The sequence below is a fragment of the Macaca fascicularis genome, chromosome 12, assembly GCF_037993035.2.
Source record: "Macaca fascicularis isolate 582-1 chromosome 12, T2T-MFA8v1.1".
Lineage (NCBI taxonomy): Eukaryota > Metazoa > Chordata > Mammalia > Primates > Cercopithecidae > Macaca > Macaca fascicularis.
Window position 1 is genome coordinate 96,435,416 of NC_088386.1, and position 22,943 is coordinate 96,458,358.

The following is a 22,943-nucleotide window of genomic DNA, read 5'->3' on the forward strand; positions in this document are numbered from 1 at the left end:
TCAACCCAAATGCCCAGCAGTGATACACTGGATAAAGAAAATGTGGCACATATACACCATGGAATATTATACAGCCATAAAAAACGATTTTTTATATTTTAAAAAATAGAAGGCCAGGCGCAGTGGCTCAAGCCTGTAATCCCAGCACTTTGGGAGGCCAAGACGTGTGGATCACAAGGTCAGGAGGTCGAGACCATCCTGGCTAACACAGTGAAACCCCGTCTCTACTAAAAAATACAAAAAAAAACTAGCCAGGCGATGTGGCCGGCTCCTGTAGTCCCAGCTACTCGGGAGGCTGCGGCAGGAGAATGGCGTAAACCCGGGAGGCGGAGCTTGCAGTGAGCTGAGATCCGGCCACTGCACTCCAGCCTGGGTGACAGAGGGCGACTCCATCTCAAAAAAAAAAACAGCAATATTGACTGGCCATGGTGGCTCACACCTGTAATTCCAGCACTTTGGGAGGCCTAGGCAGATGAATCACCTGAGGTCAGGAGTTCGAGACCAGTCTGGTCAACATGGTGAAACTCAGTCCCTACTAAAAATACAAAAATTAGCCAGGCCTGCTGGCAATTGCCTGTCATCCCAGCTACTTGGGAGGCTGAGGCAGGAGAATCACTTGAACCCAGGAGGCAGAGGTGGCAATGAGCCAAGATCACACCACTGCACTCCTGCCTGGGCAGCAAGAGCAAAATCCCATCTCAAAACACACACACACACACACACACACACACACACACACACACACACAATACCTAGGTCCCACCTCATACCAGTCAAATTAGAATATTGGAATATGGGAAAAGGGCATTAATATTTTTTTAAAAGCTCCCCCAAGTGATGCTAATGTGTGGCCAGATAACCACGGCTGTCTTTACTAAGACAATCACTGCTGGTCTTTGGTAAGAATTCTAAAAGAATCTTCACAGGATCTATTACATTATTCTAAGTAACTAGAATGGCAAGTGGTGTAAGCTTTTATCTTTTATTAAAACCTGAGAGAGACCTTTAGGATGTATATTTCCTAACATCATTCTGTTTAAGTAGAAAGTGTAGACTGCCTCCCAATTATAAAAACAATGCACTACCTTGTAAGAATAGTTGGACACAACCAGTAAACTCATGAGAGATGTTCAGATGTCTGAGAGTAACTACTACTTATACCAAACATTCATTACTCCACAGGATTTTATTTTTAAAATTAAATGAGGTTTTATAAAAACTATAAATTTGGGTCAAAGATTATTTAATAATAATAACATCAGCTAACACTTATCAAGTACTTACTGTGCCAGGTGCCATGTCTAAGCATTTTACATGTATTATATTATTTAATCCTAATAATCCTAAGAGATTAATATTATTATTAACCTTATTTTAAGCTACTATTTACTGCTTACTATTTAACATGCAAGCAGGACAACTCTGAGAAGGAACATATCAGTAGCTTCATTTCTCAAAATGAGGAAACTGAGGCTTATAAAAGTTAGATAATTGGCTGAGGTCTCATGTTCAGTTATCAGTAGAACCGGGACTGGCTGATCCCAAGGCCCTAGCTCTTAAGCACCATGCTATATTTTTTTTAATTATTATTCTCACCCAGAGGGCAGCAGATTGACAGAGTACCATTTGGAACCTTTGCCAATTGGGATTTCGGAAATTGTGAGAGTTCAGAATTTTGGCACAAGTAGGAAATTTGAAACGTGAAAGGAATTTTGGCAGGAATGACTAAGAGTCACACAGCATGTCAATATGGAGCAGTGTGGTGTCGTGGTTCACAGCATGAGTCAGTCAGGCTGCCTAGGTTTGAATCCCAGCTCCGCCACTTACTATCCGTGTCACCTTGGGCAGCTTACTTCACCTTTCCATGTCTCAGCTTCCCCACCTGGCAAGATGGGGGTAATGATACATGCCTCATCAGATTGATAGAAGGATTAAGTGAATTAATTGTCTATAAAGTGCTCAGCCTTAGAAAAATACCTAGTATATTGTCAACACCATCTGATTGTTAAGTAAATAAATTTGGGTTTAAAATATGCCACTTTCACATAAGGATTATTTTGAGCTAAAGGCAACTGAGAAGCAGCAGACACAGAAAAAAGTTATCTACCCGCTTCCTATTGACCTAAAAGTAGGGCATCAATGTCCCTTTATGAAGATGTTTCCTGACCCCTGTCTTGTACCAGGATGAGCAGAACAAGAGACAACTCCAGACTCTTATCAGCCCAGAGACGGCCCTGAAATAAATCTGCATAACAAACCTTACTAAAATAACCCTTATCCTCCATTAATTTCCCCTGTATATTTATCTCTCCACAATTTGCCACCCCCAGAAGCTCAAAACCCATTTCCTTTGTCTTCTCACTTCTCCACAAATGTATTGTCCTTTGTTAAAATAGTATATAAGCTTCTGGGTCTAACCACCTAATCACCTCATTGGGATTTTCCATTCATTTCCATGACACCCTCCCATATGCATATGAAAAAAAACTTTTTTCTGCTGTTAAAAAAAAAAAAAAAAAGTCCAGCTCTCCATAAGCTAAAGCAGTTCACTCTTCATAAGCAAAACACCACCAAGAACTCCCACGTTGGAACTTATGATTAAACATCGCCTTGTGTTTTGTGCTTTACAGGTGAAGTCCATGTGGAAGGACAGGAACATTTTTATATGGAAACATCGTCTATCCTGGCTCTCCCAAAAGAAGAAGATAAAGAAATGGTGTTACACCTTGGAACACAGTATCCAACCCGCGTGCAGGTAACTGGAGGAGATATAGGCTTCACCCCTAAGCAGTTGTGTGATCTCCTGGAAGTCACTGGGCATCTACATCCTTTTCTGTAAATTGCAAAAGGTGATAAAGATCACTCCTGAGGTCCCTTTTGGCGGGGGGTATGTGACTCTGGGTTCCAATGAACAACATGTATGTCCCAAAGTCACCATTGCCACTTATTACTAACATTTCCTGAGTCACAATCAGTCAGCTGCACAACAGCAGACATTTCCTTGAGAGTTACTAGGGCACTAGGTACCCACAGCCTGCCGTAGCCCAGAAACTAAGGCAGTATCAAAAGCAGTCCCAGTAAAGGATTTGAGTAGACATTTCTCCAAAGAAGATATGTGAATGAACAATAAGCACATGAAAAAATGCTCAGCATCATTAGTCATTAGGGAAATGCAAATCAAAACCACAATGAAATACCATTTCCCACCCACTAGAATGTCTATAATCAAAAAGACAGACGATAACAAGTGTTGGCAAGGATGTAGAGAAACTGGAACCTTCATACATTGTTGATGGGTATGAAAAATGGCACAGCCACTTTGAAAAATAGTTTGGTGGTTTCTTAGGATGTTAAACATAGACTGAACATATAATTCAGCAATTCTGCAAGTAAATATCCACCCCAGATAAATGCAAAAACACTTATGAACAAATGTTCACAGCAGCATTACTCATAATAAACAAAAGTATAAACAACCCAGTGTCCAGCTGATGAATGGAGAAACAAAATGTGGTATATCCATGCAGTGGAATATTACTTAGCCATAAAATGAATGGAGATTTTGTCTTGTTGGCTCCTATGTAAAGGAGGCTTTTCAACCTGAGAGCAGACTGAGGAGGTTGGTGATAGTGTCGCCAGCACTTTTGTCGCTGGGTGCCTGGGCTGGGAGAAACTGCCCAAAGGAAGCACTATGATTTTGGCCACACAATTGTTGGATGAGTTAATGGGCTGGGACCAAAACCTCACCCCGGACAAGAAGCGCAGCAACATGTGGTGGGACCACAGAACATTTATAAATATTATCTCTGTGGTTTTTGCTCTGCAGAATTGTTCACATATACACATTCTGATCTTGGTCCATGTGAAGAAATTCATACTGCAAAGCTACAAAAACAGTCTGAGAAGAGCTCTCATTTTATGAAAGTTGGCTATGAGAGAGGTGTTTTTTGTTTGTTTGTTTGTTTGTTTTGCCATACTTACAGAGCTTACTTGCAAAAGTAGAACGTAGAACCAGAAGGAGGCCATACTCATTTGGCATTGTCTCAAATCCAGCAGTCTTCTGGGGTGGCTGGCTCAACAGGCAAAAATGAAGAAAAAATTCAGGTTCTAACAGACAACATTGATGTACTTCTGCAGAAGACTGAAGAATTCGGGTCTGAAGGAAAAGTAGAAGCCCAGGGGAGGATGAAATTAGTTGAACAATTAAAACAAGAGAGAGAATTGCCTAGATCCACAGCCTTGAAAATTGAAAGTTTTGCTACACACACACACACACACACACACACACACACACACACATACAATGGAAGTTTGTGAAGTGTGTGTAGCCTTTTTGATAGTAGGAGATGACCAGTCCTGGGTAGATGACCGTTTGTTGGGAAAAAAACACATGGGACATGCCAAAATTAAAACTACTGTAGAAGAATCGAAAGAAAAGTTAAGAAAAAGGACTCAAGAATCTGATCATGATGAGCGTCTAAAAAAGGAGAACAAGAAAAGGAAGAGAAAAAGAACATGAGAGAGGAAGTGAAGGAGAAAGGAAAAGATGAAGGGACGAAGAAAGAGAAAAAGAAAGGGCTTATGACACAGAAAGAAGAAAGAGAAGGTGTTCATGAAATAGGCACTTGATATGGTTTGGCTGTGTCCCCACCCAAATCTCACATTGAATTGTAATAATCTCCACGTGTCAAGGGTGGGGCCAGGTGAAGATAATTGAATCATGGGGACAGTTTACCCATACTGTTCCCATAGTAGTGAATAAGTATCACAAGAGCTGATGGTTTTATAAATGGGAGTTCTCCTGTACAAACTCTCTTGCCTGCCGCCATGTAAGACATGACTTTGTTTTGCCTTTGCCTTCTGCCATGATTGTGAGGCCTCCCTAGCCATGTAGAACTGTGAGTCAATTAAACCTTTTCCCTTTATAAATTACCCAGTCTCAGGTATGTCTTTATTAGCAATGTGAGAACAGACTAATACAGCACTCAAGCCAAACTTCAGACTGAAGATGCAGCAGGTCTTGGGACCACAAAAGATCATGAAGCAGAGAAAGAAGGTGAAGCAGAAGTAGAAATCAATGAAGAAGCAGAAGCCATGAGCAGTCAGAAAGAAAACATAGATTTCGAAGTTGGGATCAAAGAAAATCAAAAAGCCAGAATTGAAAGTCATATAAGCACAGGACAAAAGTTGGGACAGAGAACAAGATAGAAAATCCAAGGAGAAAGAGAGGATTTGATGATTAATAAAAAGTAGTGTGAAGTCTGGTAGTCAAGAAAAACAGAGTGAAGACACAAACATTGAATCAAAGTAAAGCGATACTAAGAATGAGGTCAATGGGACCAGTGAAGACACTAAATCTGAATGTGACACTCGGTTCAATTAAAACCAATCTGATAAGACCTTAGATCAGACAGAGTACTACTGTTCAAAGATTTTTGGAAGAATGCTGAAAATGGCGTAAAATGAAGATTGACATTTAACAAATGAGGTGAAAGAAAACTATAATAGCATAGAAAAAGTATAAAGCTCAGTCAGTTTTTAAAATTGTTATTATTAAAAATTAATTCAGGACTGATATAACCTACCAGTTTTCAGAACATATGTTAATAGTATATATGCCACTGAAAACTTAGGTCCTGTATCATATTTTTTTAAGACTTTTTAAGAAATTTTACTTAAACATGTGGCTTGCTTAGTGTTTAATTGCAAGTTTTTGTTCTTGGACTTTGAAAACAGGATTAAACGTTAGTACTTGTGTGAATCAGACTAAGTGGAATTTCATTTTTACAACTCTGCTATACTTAGCCTTTGGATTTAGACGCAAAAATAAAGTTTCCCTGACTTTCTGTTACAAAGTTGATTGTCTCTGTCATTGACAAGTTTTAGTATTATTCTCCTTCTAATAAAGTTATTGACTCTGAACTAAAAAAAAAAAAAAAAAAAAGGAATGGAGTACTGACACATGCTACAACACGGATGAAACCTGAAAATATTATGCTAAGAGAAAGAAGTCAGTCATAAAAGACTACATAGTGTATGATTCCACTGACATGAAATGTCCATAATGGGCAAATCTATATAGACAGAAAGTAGATTAATGGTTGCCCAGTGCTGGGGGTTTGGGGAAGATGAGGAGCAAGTGCTTAATGGATACAAAATTTCTTTGCAGATGCTGAAAATGTTCTAAAATTAGATTATGGTGATGATTACACAATTCTGTAAATATAAGTATTTGGTGAATTACTAGATTTCTTTTTTTTTTTTTTTTTTTTTTTTTTTTTTGAGACAGAGTCTCGCTCTGTCACCCAGGCTGGAGTGCAGTGGCCAGATCTCAGCTCACTGCAAGCTCCGCCTCCTGGGTTCACGCCATTCTCCTGCCTCAGCCTCCCGAGTAGCTGGGACTACAGGCGCCTGCCACCTCGCCCGGCTAAGTTTTTGTATTTTTAGTAGAGACGCGGTTTCACTGTGTTACCCAGGATGGTCTCGATCTCCTGACCTCGTGATCCGCCCGTCTCGGCCTCCCAAAGTGCTGGGATTACAGGCTTGAGCCACCGCGCCCGGCCGAATTACTAGATTTCTTTTACTGGGCAGAGGGGAAATACAAGGATGAGAAAGTAAACTATTAAATTGCATTTACATAACTTTGGGAACTTACATCTTGCAGGAATATGTGGCTGCAGCACTGAACGTCCCAAGGAATAGAATCACCTGCCGCATGAAAAGAACTGGAGGAGCGTTTGGAGGGAAAGTGGCCAAACCTGCTGTGCTAGGAGCTGTCAGTGCTGTGGCCGCCAACAAGTAAGAGTCACAGTGGCATCATTAGCAGTCCAAATAGCATTGATGCCATCTGCATTCTTTCAGCCCAGCACCCCAGCTTTCGTCTCAGCTTTCAACTCAGCTGAGGTTGGCCACATGGAAGGAATGTCAAACTCCAGCCCCAAAAGAGACACAGTTTGTCATCAAATAAAGCAGGGGCTCTGCAGCCACCTGGGAATGTTCACTTAGCCTCTGTGTCATCCAGCTGGAATACCCAAACACTGGACTAGCCATGACTTTTGTGAACCTTGTAACTACCAAAGTTCAGTTATTCAAACTAACTTATCCCAGGCTACTTCTACAAAAAGAAAAACCATGAACATCTTAGCTCATTGGCACTTTCCAACAATAGGAAAAACTGTCCTATAAATTGCAGGTTTGCAGGCACTGGGAACATTCCATCAGAAACCAGAGGAGTCCTCGATGGACATTTTATGAAAGGGGAGTCTGAATGCAAGGAAGGTTACGCTCGATGGAGTATTGGAGCTCAACCCTTTTAGCCTCAACATCCCCTTTAAAGCAAATATTTAAAATCGCAATTACTTTTGCACCAACCTAATATTTTAATGCTCTCTTAACTATCTCAAAGTGAAATTCACAACAATAAAACCTACTAGGGGGCGGAGCAAGATGGCCGAATAGGAACAGCTCCAGTCTCCAACTCCCAGCACGAGTGACACAGAAGACCGGTGATTTCTGCATTTTCAACTGAGGTACTGGGTTCATCTCACTGGGGAGTGCCGGACGATCGGTGCTGGTCAGCTGCTGCAGCCCGACCAGCGAGAGCTGAAGCAGGGCAAGGCATTGCCTCACCTGGGAAGCGCAAGGGGGAAGGGAATCCCTTTTCCTAGCCAGGGGAACTGAGACACACAACACCTGGAAAATCGGGTAACTCCCACCCCAATACTGCGCTTTAAGCAAATAGGCACACCAGGAGATCATATCCCACACCTGGCCGGGAGGGTCCCACACCCACGGAGCCTCCCTCATTGCTAGCACAGCAGTCTGTGATCTACCGGCAAGGCAGCAGCGAGGCTGGGGGAGGGGCGCCCGCCATTGCTGAGGCTTAAGTAGGTAAACAAAGCTGCTGGGAAGCTCGAACTGGGTGGAGCTCACAGCAGCTCAAGGAAACCTGCCTGTCTCTGTAGACTCCACCTCTGGAGACAGGGCAATAACAAACGCAGCCGAAACCTCTGCAGACGCAAACGACTCTGTCTGACAGCTTTGAAGAGAGCAGTGGATCTCCCAACACGGAGGTTGAGATCTGAGAAGGGACAGACTCCCTGCTCAAGTGGGTCCCTGACCCCTGAGTAGCCTAACTGCGAGACATCCCCCACTAGGGGCAGTCTGACACCCCACACCTCACAGGGTGGAGTACACCCCTGAGAGGAAGCTTCCAAAGCAAGAATCAGACAGGTACACTCGCTGTTCAGAAATATTCTATCTTCTGCAGCCTCTACTGCTGATACCCAGGCAAACAGGGTCTGGAGTGGACCTCAAGCAATCTCCAACAGACCTACAGCTGAGGGTCCTGACTGTTAGAAGGAAAACTATCAAACAGGAAGGACACCTACACCAAAACCCCAGCAGTACATCACCATCATCAAAGACCAGAGGCAGATAAAACCACAAAGATGGGGAAAAAGCAGGGCAGAAAAGCTGGAAATTCAAAAAATAAGAGCGCATCTCCCCCGGCAAAGGAGCGCAGCTCATCGCCAGCAACGGATCAAAGCTGGACGGAGAATGACTTTGACGAGATGAGAGAAGAAGGCTTCAGTCCATCAAATTTCTCAGAGCTAAAGGAGGAATTACGTACCCAGCGCAAAGAAACTAAAAATCTTGAAAAAAAAGTGGAAGAATTGATGGCTAGAGTAATTAATGCAGAGAAGGTCATAAACGAAATGAAAGAGATGAAAACCATGACACGAGAAATACGTGACAAATGCACAAGCTTCAGTAACCGACTCGATCAACTGGAAGAAAGAGTATCTGCGATTGAGGATCAAATGAATGAAATGAAGCGAGAAGAGAAACCAAAAGAAAAAAGAAGAAAAAGAAATGAACAAAGCCTGCAAGAAGTATGGGATTATGTAAAAAGACCAAATCTACGTCTGATTGGGGTGCCTGAAAGTGAAGGGGAAAATGGAACCAAGTTGGAAAACACTCTACAGGATATCATCCAGGAGAACTTCCCCAACCTAGTAGGGCAGGCCAACATTCAAATCCAGGAAATACAGAGAACGCCACAAAGATACTCCTCGAGAAGAGCAACTCCAAGACACATAATTGCCAGATTCACCAAAGTTGAAATGAAGGAAAAAATCTTAAGGGCAGCCAGAGAGAAAGGTCGGGTTACCCACAAAGGGAAGCCCATCAGACTAACAGCAGATCTCTCGGCAGAAACTCTACAAGCCAGAAGAGAGTGGGGGCCAATATTCAAGATTCTTAAAGAAAAGAATTTTCAACCCAGAATTTCATATCCAGCCAAACTAAGTTTCATAAGTGAAGGAGAAATAAAATCCTTTACAGATAAGCAAATGCTTAGAGATTTTGTCACCACTAGGCCTGCCTTACAAGAGACCCTGAAGGAAGCACTAAACATGGAAAGGAACAACCGGTACCAGCCATTGCAAAAACATGCCAAAATGTAAAGACCATCAAGGCTAGGAAGAAACTGCATCAACTAACGAGCAAAATAACCAGTTAATATCATAATGGCAGGATCAAGTTCACACATAACAATCTTAACCTTAAATGTAAATGGACTAAATGCTCCAATTAAAAGACACAGACTGGCAAACTGGATAAAGAGTCAAGACCCATCAGTCTGCTGTATTCAGGAGACCCATCTCACACGCAGAGACATACATAGGCTCAAAATAAAGGGATGGAGGAAGATTTACCAAGCAAATGGAAAACAAAAAAAAGCGGGGGTTGCAATACTAGTCTCTGATAAAACAGACTTTAAACCATCAAAGATCAAAAGAGACAAAGAAGGCCATTACATAATGGTAAAGGGATCAATTCAACAGGAAGAGCTAACTATCCTAAATATATATGCACCCAATACAGGAGCATAAAGCAAGTCCTTAGAAACTTACAAAGAGACTTAGACTCCCATACAATAATAATGGGAGACTTCAACACTCCACTGTCAACATTAGACAGATCAACGAGACAGAAAGTTAACAAGGATATCCAGGAATTGAACTCATCTCTGCAGCAAGCAGACCTAATAGACATCTATAGAACTCTCCACCCCAAATCAACAGAATATACATTCTTCTCAGCACCACATCGTACTTACTCCAAAATCGACCACGTAATTGGAAGTAAAGCACTCCTCAGCAAATGTACAAGAACAGAAATTATAACAAACTGTCTCTCAGACCACAGTGCAATCAAACTAGAACTCAGGACTAAGAAACTCAATCAAAACTGCTCAACTACATGGAAACTGAACAACCTGCTCCTGAATGACTACTGGGTACATAACGAAATGAAGGCAGAAATAAAGATGTTCTTTGAAACCAATGAGAACAAAGATACAACATACCAGAATCTCTGGGACACATTTAAAGCAGTGTGTAGAGGGAAATTTATAGCACTAAATGCCCACAAGAGAAAGCAGGAAAGATCTAAAATTGACACTCTAACATCGCAATTAAAAGAACTAGAGAAGCAAGAGCAAACACATTCCAAAGCTAGCAGAAGGCAAGAAATAACTAAGATCAGAGCAGAACTGAAGGAGATAGAGACACAAAAAGCTCTCCAAAAAATCAATGAATCCAGGAGTTGGTTTTTTGAAAAGATCAACAAAATTGACAGACCACTAGCAAGACTAACAAAGAAGAAAAGAGAGAAGAATCAAATCGACACAATTAAAAATGATAAAGGGGATATCACCACCGACCCCACAGAAATACAAACTACCATCAGAGAATACTATAAACACCTCTATGCAAATAAACTGGAAAATCTAGAAGAAACGGATAATTTCCTGGACACTTACACTCTTCCAAGACTAAACCAGGAAGAAGTTGAATCCCTGAATAGACCAATAGCAGGCTCTGAAATTGAGGCAATAATTAATAGCCTACCAACCAAAAAAAGTCCAGGACCAGATGGATTCACAGCTGAATTCTACCAGAGGTACAAGGAGGAGTTGGTGCCATTCCTTCTGAAACTATTCCAATCAATAGAAAAAGAGGGAATCCTCCCTAACTCATTTTATGAGGCCAACATCATCCTGATACCAAAGCCTGGCAGAGACACAACAAAAAAAGAGAATTTTAGACCAATATCCCTGATGAACATCGATGCAAAAATCCTCAATAAAATACTGGCAAACCGGATTCAGCAACACATCAAAAAGCTTATCCACCATGATCAAGTGGGCTTCATCCCTGGGATGCAAGGCTGGTTCAACATTCGCAAATCAATAAACATAATCCAGCATATAAACAGAACCAAAGACAAGAACCACATGATTATCTCAATAGATGCAGAAAAGGCTTTTGACAAAATTCAACAGCCCTTCATGCTAAAAACGCTCAATAAATTCGGTATTGATGGAACGTACCTCAAAATAATAAGAGCTATTTATGACAAACCCACAGCCAATATCATACTGAATGGGCAAAAACTGGAAAAATTCCCTTTGAAAACTGGCACAAGACAGGGATGCCCTCTCTCACCACTCCTATTCAACATAGTGTTGGAAGTTCTGGCTAGGGCAATTAGGCAAGAGAAAGAAATCAAGGGTATTCAGTTAGGAAAAGAAGAAGTCAAATTGTCCCTGTTTGCAGATGACATGATTGTATATTTAGAAAACCCCATTGTCTCAGCCCAAAATCTCCTTAAGCTGATAAGCAACTTCAGCAAAGTCTCAGGATACAAAATTAATGTGCAAAAATCACAAGCATTCTTATACACCAGTAACAGACAAACAGAGAGCCAAATCAGGAATGAACTTCCATTCACAATTGCTTCAAAGAGAATAAAATACCTAGGAATCCAACTTACAAGGGATGTAAAGGACCTCTTCAAGGAGAACTACAAACCACTGCTCAGTGAAATAAAAGAGGACACAAACAAATGGAAGAACATACCATTCTCATGGATAGGAAGAATCAATATCGTGAAAATGGCCATACTGCCCAAGGTAATTTATAGATTCAATGCCATCCCCATCAAGCTACCAATGAGTTTCTTCACAGAATTGGAAAAAACTGCTTTAAAGTTCATATGGAACCAAAAAAGAGCCTGCATCTCCAAGACAATCCTAAGTCAAAAGAACAAAGCTGGAGGCATCACGCTACCTGACTTCAAACTATACTACAAGGCTACAGTAACCAAAACAGCATGGTACTGGTACCAAAACAGAGATATAGACCAATGGAACAGAACAGAGTCCTCAGAAATAATACTACACATCTACAGCCATCTGATCTTTGACAAACCTGAGAGAAACAAGAAATGGGGAAAGGATTCCCTATTTAATAAATGGTGCTGGGAAAATTGGCTAGCCATAAGTAGAAAGCTGAAACTGGATCCTTTCCTTACTCCTTATACGAAAATTAATTCAAGATGGATTAGAGACTTAAATGTTAGACCTAATACCATAAAAATCCTAGAGGAAAACCTAGGTAGTACCATTCAGGACATAGGCATGGGCAAAGACTTCATGTCTAAAACACCAAAAGCGACAGCAGCAAAAGCCAAAATTGACAAATGGGATCTCATTAAACTAAAGAGCTTCTGCACAGCAAAAGAAACTACCATCAGAGTGAACAGGCAACCTACAGAATGGGAGAAAATTTTTGCTATCTACTCATCTGACAAAGGGCTAATATCCAGAACCTACAAAGAACTCAAACAAATTTACAAGAAAAAAACAAACAACCCCATCAAAAAGTGGGCAAAGGATATGAACAGACATTTCTCAAAAGAAGACATTCAGACAGCCAACAGACACATGAAAAAATGCTCATCATCACTGGCCATCAGAGAAATGCAAATCAAAACCACAATGAGATACCATCTCACACCAGTTAGAATGGCGATCATTAAAAAGTCAGGAAACAACAGGTGCTGGAGAGGATGTGGAGAAATAGGAACACTTTTACACTGTTGGTGGGATTGTAAACTAGTTCAACCATTATGGAAAACAGTATGGCGATTCCTCAAGGATCTAGAACTAGATGTACCATATGACCCAGCCATCCCATTACTGGGTATATACCCAAAGGATTATAAATTATGCTGCTATAAAGACACATGCACACGTATGTTTATTGCAGCACTATTCACAATAGCAAAGACTTGGAATCAACCCAAATGTCCATCAGTGACAGATTGGATTAAGAAAATGTGGCACATATACACCATGGAATACTATGCAGCCATCAAAAAGGATGAGTTTGTGTCCTTTGTAGGGACATGGATGCAGCTAGAAACCATCATTCTCAGCAAACTATCACAAGAACAGAAAACCAAACACCGCATGTTCTCACTCATAGGTGGGAACTGAACAATGAGATCACTTGGACTCAGGAAGGGGAACATCACACACCGGGGCCTATCATGGGGAGGAGGGAGGGGGGAGGGATTGCATTGGGAGTTATACCTGATGTAAATGACGAGTTGATGGGTGCAGCACACCAACATGGCACAAGTATACATATGTAACAAACCTGCACGTTATGCACATGTACCCTACAACTTAAAGTATAATAATAATAAATAAATTAAAAAATAAAAAATAAAAAAAATAAAACCTACTATACATAATTGCAAAACAATAATACAATTCCTTAGTATATAAAAAAGAAAGTAACTTGTAACCAAATAATGTATCATTGCAATATGTAAGTTCTCAGACATGACTCAACCAGAATAATTATGATCTTTTTGAAGAATACTAATGCCCCACACACTTCCAAGGAGCTTGTCTAAAGAATGTTACTGCCTCACTGACAACCAATAAGTTAGATTATCTCAAGTCCCCCTCCCCCATCACTACGTTTCTACAACTTTATGAAGCATCCAGTGTATTAACAGAGTAATTTCCTATAGGACTGGCCGTCCAATCCGGTTTATCCTAGAACGTGGTGATGACATGCTGATAACTGCTGGCCGCCACCCGCTCCTTGGAAAATACAAAGTAGGTAAAAGCAAAAGTTAATCAAACTGCCTAAGACATTGTTCAGTGTTAACCAACCAATAGTAAAGACAATTACTACATCCCACACCACTTGAAAGAGATATTTAGATGTTGCCTAAAACCACCCAAAACTTTCTATTGGTATCATGTTCAACTTGGGCACCATCCTTGATATTCCTCTGGTTCCTATCACATCCAATCACATATATAAGCTAAGCGTGCATTGACAATTGTGACAAGATGTGTTTGTGTACAGCATGATTTCATTGCACAGAAGGACTATTGAGAAAATTGCCTTACTTGCTATCACTTTGCAGATTGGATTCATGAACAATGGTGTGATAAAAGCTGCTGATGTCGAATACTACGTCAATGGCGGGTGCACTCCTGATGAGTCTGAGATGGTGAGAAACATGCCTTTCCCATAGGTTACCAGTTGAGCTGTATGTGTTATATTTTATTTGCATAAAGATTTGTCTTACAAATCAGATAACTTCTGCCTGTGACAGGTTCAAATTAGATAAAATTCAGATAAGTGGTTTTGAATATCTGTCAGATGTGAGATTTCACTTTGTTTTGCTTCAACTCAGGTGGTGGAGTTCATTGTGCTAAAATCTGAAAATGCATACTATATTCCTAATTTCCGGTGCCGGGGTAGGGCTTGCAAAACAAATTTGCCATCCAACACAGCCTTTCGAGGATTTGGCTTTCCTCAGGGTACGGTGGTAGTCGAAGCTTACATAACTGCCGTGGCATCTCAATGCAACTTACCCCCTGAAGAGGTAATAAGTCATAACCCCCTAATAAAATGCTGAGATCATTGCTTCCAATATATCTTAAATGCCTATATATGCATTGTATCAACCCCTATGTGGATTCAAAAACAATAAAGCACATCATCTATGTATCAGTTAGATTTTGCTATGTGGTAAGTCAACCACAAAACTTAAAAAACAACAGTATTTTTGATGATTCTGTGGGTCAGCTGGGTAGCTCTTCTGGTCTGGGTGAGAGCAACTGGAGCTTCATGGTCTAAGGTAGCTTCACTGACGTGTCTGGTGGTCATCACGCTGGTTCGTCTAGGATGCCTCAGTCGGGAAGGCACATCTCCACGTCACAGAGTCTCTTACCCTCCAGTATGCCAGCCCAGATTCGTTCTTGTGGTGGTGGTCACAGAGCTGCCATGAACAGCAAGAACGTGGTAAGCCCTGGTGTACAAGTGCTTTTCAAATCTCTGTCCACCGCACATACTTACTGTCCCATTGGCTAGAGCAAGCCACGCTTTAGAATCAGTATGAAGCCACCCAGGGGACAGAGAGCACAGAATGGTTACAGCCATTTGTGCAGATATTTTGCCACAATTCAAGGCTTTGGGGAGCTAATTTGAGAACAGTTAAGAAAGAGGCAACATTGTGTGGGTGTAAAAGGATTTTGAATCAGGAGAATTTTGTCTCACCACTGACAAACTTGTGACAGAGTTCACAATGGTTGGAACCTACTATTTCTCAGGGTGATTGTGATGTTAACTAGATAATACACTTAGTCTAGAGCCTGGTGCATATGGAATGCTCAAGAGTAGTTTATACTGTTTTTATTATTACTCTGATGTTTATACATGTACACTTGCACTTGCATATTTATAGCCATTAAAATAGTTTTCTTTCTTTAGAAAGACTTTCTGCATATCAGGCATATAACAAAAACACATACTGCACATGTGAAACAAGCTTCTATCCCTAAAATCCATTTTATTTTATCATCTTTCAGGTTAAAGAAATAAACATGTATAAGAGAATTAGCAAAACAGCCTTTAAGCAGACATTTAATCCAGAGCCATTGCGAAGATGCTGGAAAGAATGTCTGGAGAAATCTTCATTCTATACTAGGAAACTGGCCGCAGAGGAATTTAACAAAAAGAATTACTGGAAGAAGAGGGGACTTGCCATAGTGCCCATGAAATTTTGCATTGGGATCCCCACAGCTTACTACAATCAGGTGAGACTGGGAGAGATGTCTTCTGAGCAAAAGCTTTTTTCCAAATGACCTGCTGCCTGAGAAGATCAATCATGTGCAACAAGGGATGATCCCCTCTGGGGACAGACAAAAGAAGTGGGGCAGTTTCCTTAGCAGGTAACAGAGTGGGTTTAGGCAAGCATTGGGGATCACAAGTGCCAGGGCAGACCTGGTGGTCACACTGGAAGCAATCAACAGTAAAGTCCAGCCCAGGGGTTCTGGGCTGGTATAGAAGGGCCCCAAACATGGGTATTGGGATATGGGGCCAAATTTATGAGAAAAGTGGGAGTAACAAGAGGGTCGCTTTCTCTTTCCTAGTTCCTTAGTGAGAGCAGCAGGGTAATCTGAAGACAGTTTTCAAAACCACATGAGAACAGACAGAGCTACACGACTCAAAAACTTGGAAACTTGGAGCTACTATAATGAGGCTCAGTGACTACCCAGCCTCCTTTTTAGTTTCACCATAACTAGTTTGTTTCTGTGTGTGTGTGTGTGTGTGTGTGTGTGTGTGTGTGTGTGTGTGTGTGTGGTGTTCAGTGTCTGATTCTTTTATTCTTTTTCTACTCCTATTAATCTCTGAAATGTTCCCATAATCAAACCCATGCAAAGGAAAGAACGCACAACCCCTTCACGGTGTGAATGAGGTATGCCCAAGCTGTCTCTTACCAAATTACTTCCTGTGCACACCCTTCCCCAGAGTCCACTAACAAGGTAGGAAGCCAAACAAGGAGTGGGGGAAAGGCCATGAGCACTGCACTTCCTGGAGCAGGTGTCCATCTTTCCCCCAGGTAGTACTTCTCAAGCCAGAGTAACACTGAGACCCCCTTTAAGAAGAACCTTTTTGTGGACTCTCAAAAGTTGCTTAAATTATTTATGTTAATGTTCGTCAGCTATATATAACCAAAAACCAAAGAATAAGCTTCTTTTGCTCCTGCCTTTATAAAACACAAGCAAATTTGCAAAATAAGTAAAAATAATCTATTAATGCCAGTAGCATTCAAAATAACATTAATGTAACACGGTGAATGATGCTGCTTTTCTAAAACCAAATCCTCACTCACAAAAAGATAATGGCTCTGGGCGGGGTGCGGTGACTCCGTCTTCAAAAAAAAAAAGAAAAAGATAATGGCTCTGGCTGCTGCTTCACAAGTCATTGTGAAGTTTTTAATTCTAAAAGTCTGTGGGTCACTGTCTCACCTCTTGGCTCTAATATGCTCCATCAATTAAAGTAGTCGTACTTGGTGCTTATATAATTATCAACATAAAATCTAGCATGGTATCTGAAAGCAAGTGGCAATACCCATTTATACAGGATCATCCACTACTCTTGTTAGATTGTCTTGGAGGTGAAAACACAAAGTTTAAAAGTTCTTGTAGAGGACTTAATGATTCTGCAAATACAGTGTCATATTCTGGAGACTGGAAGAGATGAGTTCGTTGATATTTGAATGCGTGGTGGCAGGGGTACAGGCATCAACAAGGAAGTAGGATCCTGGCCACGTGCATGAGCATATGATGGGGATTGCTCTAAAGAAAGATTCCAGCCACTTGCAGAACCACCCTACGTAGCCAGCCTCCTTCTTCCTGCCGTCTGATCCCTGGAGCCACATGCACATTCTATAGATTCTTCAATCAGAACCCCCAGCCCCAGAGATGGACAACAGCAATTAGTTTGAAAGGCAGCATGGCATGGTCGCCAAGATCACTGGGCTCAAGTTAGGAGCTGTGGGCTCCAGTCCTGATTTTACCACAAATCAGACAGCTGAGTTTTACCAAGTCTCCCCCTCTCTAGGCTTCTCTTCCCCATGTGCAAAGTAAAGAATTTGGACGAATCAGTGGATCCCAAATCTGGCCAATCATTAAGATCACCTGGGAGCTTTAAAAAAAAAAATGGGTATTTGGAATTCACCTCCAACCTGTCATTCCTGCCACCAAATTGGAATCTCCAGAATGGGACCCCAGCCATGTGATTCTAAAAGATCAGTGTTTGGAAACCATTAAAACACCTCAAGGTTCTTCCAGTTCCTCTAGTAGCAAGAAGAGGCTGTGCCTGTAAATGTACTCATGTGAGTTATATTTGCTTTAAAATTAATTTTCATACCCAAGGAGGGAAGAATTATAAAATGTCTGTGGGTCGGGGCTTTGGAGAGGCAGCTCCCAAGGCAACCACACAAGACCTCCAGTAGGCAGAAGATGGGAGTGATGGGCGATAAACACATTCATCTATCTACATTGATGGTTTTGAAGCCTTGCAAGAGGTTGTCTGTAGCCACTAATAATAGCTTTCTTCTCCAGAATAATATAATATTCTCTGGAATATTTTTAATGAAATAAAGATATTTAAATTGTAAAAGAAAAAATAAAAGATTGGCTTAATGAAACAAGATTGTTCATCCAGCAGCCTAGGCTACACTCACGACAACATTTGGCTGTATCAATTTCCAAACTGGTATAATTATTTCCCTCCAGGCGGCAGCTCTCGTTCACATCTATCTAGATGGCTCTGTCTTGGTGACTCATGGTGGCTGTGAACTGGGACAAGGCCTATATACCAAAATGATTCAGGTGAGATCAGTGTCTGTCTTCTCCAATATAGAAGAATATGCTTGTTACATTCAACCTAACAACTTTTTCTTGAGAAATGCCATCACACTAAATGCACAAGTCAATTGTAAGACTTGTGACTTTAGGAAGGCAAAAATGCAGGGGAGTGAGGGAAATAAGTGTTAGGATGAGGAAATTATTATTTTTTTAAGACAGGGTCTCACTCTGTTGCCCAGGCTGGAGTGAGTGCATTGGCACAATCACAGCTCACTGCAGCCTCAACCTCCTGGGCTCAAGCAGTTCTCCCATCTCAGCCTCCTGAGTAGCTGGGACTATAGCTGTGCACCACCTATAGTGCACCCAGATAATTTTTGTATTTGTTGTAGAGACAGGGTCTCACCATGTTACCTAGGCTGGTTTTGAACTCCTGAGCTCAAGCAATCCACCCCCCTCTGCCTCCCAAAGTGCAAGGAATACAGACATGAGCCACCATGCTCGGCCTAGAATTAAGGAAATATTTTCTATTGTTCTTCCTGCATACAACAGAATCAAGTCCACAGGTCTTCTGAAAAATGTGATTCCAGATTTCAAAGATAAGATACTTGTAAGCTTTCTGGCAACTGCTCAGAGCAATACTGTGTTCATCCAAATCCTCAATTAGAAGTGAATGCATTTAGTAGGATAAAAAATTATGCTCTTAGAATTAACAATCTACTTAGGAACATTACATGACTGGCCCTTATGTGTGCCAATTTAAGACAATGTTTCAAATATGGTTGAAAGAGCGAGAGATTACTGCATTCAGAAATTTGCCCTTTTTTAAAATGTGAAATAAGAAATTTCCCCTTTTTTTAAATGTGAAATAAGACATTTGATTAAAAAACGTGCATGGGAAACAAAGCTTCACTCCCAAAGAGAGCTAGAGAGAAGACATTTTCTTTAAGGAAAGCATATTATTTAATAGTATACTTGGAATTAGGAAATCACATAAACCCACAGGGTCTTCTTTGAATATATCTTGCTTCTTCACAACAAAACCCTTATGCCTCCAAAATGTCCCATGAAGGAAACATAATCTGTTAAATTATCTGTAAACAACAAGGAGAAGACGAAGGTGAAACATTAAGACAAGGGCCTCAAGCTTGCCTGCACCTGTCTTACTACACCAGATGTCCCAGAGTGAACATCCTGACACATGGCTTCCATGAGAGTGGCATTAAAAGAAGGCATTGGTTGGCCACATGTCTCTGAAAAGGAGTGTATCTTTAACAGTGCCATTTAAAGTCTTCTAGTGCACTAATCTACATATAAACTCAAGATACCAGCTAAAATGTTTGTCTCCATAGAAGAATAGCCAGGTTTATACTCAGTTCTCAAAAGACTGTAACTTTTAATTTGGGGGAGAGGCTTAAAGTCCATGCAATAAATGTTTTTCTTCTGATTCTGGCAGGGGGCTAGTCACGAACTCAATATCCCCCAGTCATACATACACCTGTCTGAAACAAGCACAGTCACAGTGCCCAATGGCGTCTTCACGTCGGGATCAATGGGGACAGACATCAATGGAAAGGCTGTGCAGGTGACTTTTCTTTCATTTCCCAGTAACTCAAAGACAGTGCTGGAAAGAACATTGTCCCATCCTTTCTTTTGTGGAAGATGAAACCGAGGCCAAGAAAGGTCAAGTTCTAGGACATTTGGCTAATGACTGACAGAGCCAAAGCTCTGCATCAGGTTTTCTGAGGCTCCCATTTAGTGCTCCTCCTGCCATGCTGAGCTGTTTTTATAGCTAATGTTCTGTTGCATGTGAAAACCTGCACCTTCAGCAACCTCCCTTCGTCTTATCTGAGACTCTCTATCTTCTCTCACCGCAGCATACCAGAGCAATGCAGGGTTATCCCATCCTGGTTCCACAAAGGGCTCAGGCCAGTCATTAACCTCTCTAGGTATCTGTTTCCTCTTTTGCAAAACTGGAGATATGAACACCACCCACCTCATAGAATTGCTGGGCAGATTACAGGGGTTATAGAGTAAAGCCACCACCACTACCTTCCTCTCCACTAGAAAACTATTGATTGGCCATTAGTCACCCATAGAGACCATCTCCACAAAATGGCAAGCACCTGGATGAAAAGAGAAGCTTTGAGCCTATGAAATATATTCATATATCATATGAACCATGGCTTCCCAAAGTATGCTCCTTGGGATAGTGGTCCCATGAAATGCTTGGTGGAAAAAACGAAGAATTCTACAGTCAACAGATTTGGAAACTGTTGCAAGCTTACTACATCCCACTCATAGAGGCTTCTAAGGCATATTGCACTTTTTTTTTTTTTTTTTTTTTTGAGATGGAGTCTCGTTCTGTTGCCCAGGCTGGAGTGCAGTGGTGCAATCTCAACTCACTGCAGACTTCACCTCCCAGGTTCAAGCGATTCTCCTGCCCCAGCCTCCCAAGTAGCTGGGATTACAGGCACTTGCCACCAGGCCTGGCTAATTTTTGTATTTTCAGTAGAGATGGGGTTTCACCATGTTGGCCAGGCTGGTCTCAAACTCATGACCTCAGGTGATCCACCCGCCTCAGCCTTCCAAAGTGCTGGGATTCCAGGCGTGAGCCACCACCAAGGCATATTGCATATTAAAGGCTCTGAGAAGTTTTGCAGTAGAGAAACCTGCTCAAGGAAAATGCTCTGGAAAACTCAAAGTTTGATAAAACCATGTAAATGACTGAGTCCATTTTGTCACCTTTCATCCAGATGTTAATTGGCTTGCAAGCACACGATGCAAAGAGACACCCAATAAACAACTAGCTATGATCTCAGGCATGGGAAGACAGGGACACCCAAAAAAATGAGGAAACAAAAATATGTTTTGAAAATTTTCCGTATTTTATGATGCTTTTTGATGAGCCATCATATGAAAGTCATATATTTGTATGACTTCACAATTATTTTATTAATTCAACATGGGTTTAACAAACATTTACTGAGGCTTACCAGGTGTCAGATCCTATTCTAAGCACTAGGGGTATAGCAATAAATGAAACAGGACAAAATCCAAAGAGCCCAAGCTCACATTCTGCCACAAACTGTTACTGTGAAGAGTGCCATGTGACACTCCAAGGCACGCTGCAGGAAACAGCTTCACGCCTTCTCCTGCCAAGGTTGGTTCAAGTTCCCTCTGTGGGCTTTCTCTTTCTTTCCCCTGAATAATATCTGCCTAGAGCTTTCTATTTACTCTAAGATCATTAAAACTCCATGGATGACTTTTATTCACAGAAATAACCTCATTTCAATAATTAAAATGTCTAGTCCAAAATTCCAAAATGTACTTCAAATTGCAGTGTCTCTGCTACCTCCCATCAGGGTCTGCAGGTAGAAAGGGGGTGGGGGTGGCTTCTCCCCAACTCCCTCCCTGTACTTTTTGCGCTCCCCTCCAGCTTCTTAACCTACTTTTCAGACCCCTGTAAAGTCAGAGGAGAGAAGGGCATAGAGGTAAAAAGCAGAAAAGACCTTACCTGGCTGGCATCAGTGTGATCTGGCCATGTTACCTCTGATGCCTTCTGAGAGTCCCTCCCGGGCATCTTGGGCATGGGCAGGGCCTCTCCTCTGGCTTTAGCCTCTTGTGCCCTGCCCCAGCTCCACCCTGAGCGCCAAGTCCCCTCCAGTCTCTTTCTATTGAGGCACTTCACCCTTTGCAGGAAGGCCTTATAGATGAGTTCCTTTTCAAACCTGGAGATTAGAGGTCAGAGGAGCTGGAGGGAGGGACCAGGTTGTAGGGTCCAGGAGGGAATTATTGCTTAATGGTTTTAGAGTTTCTTTTGGGGTTGATAAGAAAGTATTAGAAACAGATAGTGGTGATGGTTGCACCAAAAAAACAAAAAAATGCATGTAAGAATAAGATTGTTTTTACAATGGATAGAGTTCAAATTACGACATGAAAAATTCTTTTAGGACTATGTGAACATTGCCAAGCCACCTCTGAAACAAAGTAAAATTCTTCATCTGGAGTCCAAAAATGTAGATGTGGGAAAACTTTAAAGGGAACAGAAGGCTTTCTGTACACTGGCTTCCGTCTGGCTTGGGCAGAAATGCACCCTGCACATTGAGAGAGCACTCCTTGGAATGCAAAGGGTGAAGACTAGTCCTCTGTGTGTCTTCAGATAGCCTGCAGGTCCTCGATGGGCTGGCATGGTGGGTTGATTATGAAGAGCTTTCAAGGCTCACCAAGACTCTCAGCAACCCAAGTTTCTAGATTTTTTTTCAGCCAACAATCACATCAGATTTTCAAAAGAAACATACAGCAGAAGCTGAGGGGTTTTTTGGTATGTTGTTGTTATTTTTGGTTTTTTTTTGAGATGGGGTCTCATTCTGAGGCTGAGATGAATGAGTAAAAGCAGAGATCTGAATGG

General features: G+C 41.4%; 1 protein-coding gene and 1 pseudogene across 1 annotated transcript in view; both read left to right on the top strand.

Moving 5' to 3' along the window:
- AOX4 (aldehyde oxidase 4) overlaps nt 1-22,943 on the top strand; it is a 91,805-nt gene that overhangs the window by 57,228 nt on the left and 11,634 nt on the right. The window contains exons 23-30 of the mRNA XM_074009671.1: nt 2,631-2,755; nt 6,665-6,798; nt 13,894-13,981; nt 14,299-14,385; nt 14,572-14,763; nt 15,749-15,976; nt 18,464-18,559; nt 19,989-20,117. Coding sequence (XP_073865772.1) covers nt 2,631-2,755; nt 6,665-6,798; nt 13,894-13,981; nt 14,299-14,385; nt 14,572-14,763; nt 15,749-15,976; nt 18,464-18,559; nt 19,989-20,117 — 1,079 coding nt within the window. The remainder of the gene's footprint in view (nt 1-2,630; nt 2,756-6,664; nt 6,799-13,893; nt 13,982-14,298; nt 14,386-14,571; nt 14,764-15,748; nt 15,977-18,463; nt 18,560-19,988; nt 20,118-22,943) is intronic.
- On the top strand, nt 3,526-5,383 carry LOC123568044 (luc7-like protein 3; annotated as a pseudogene).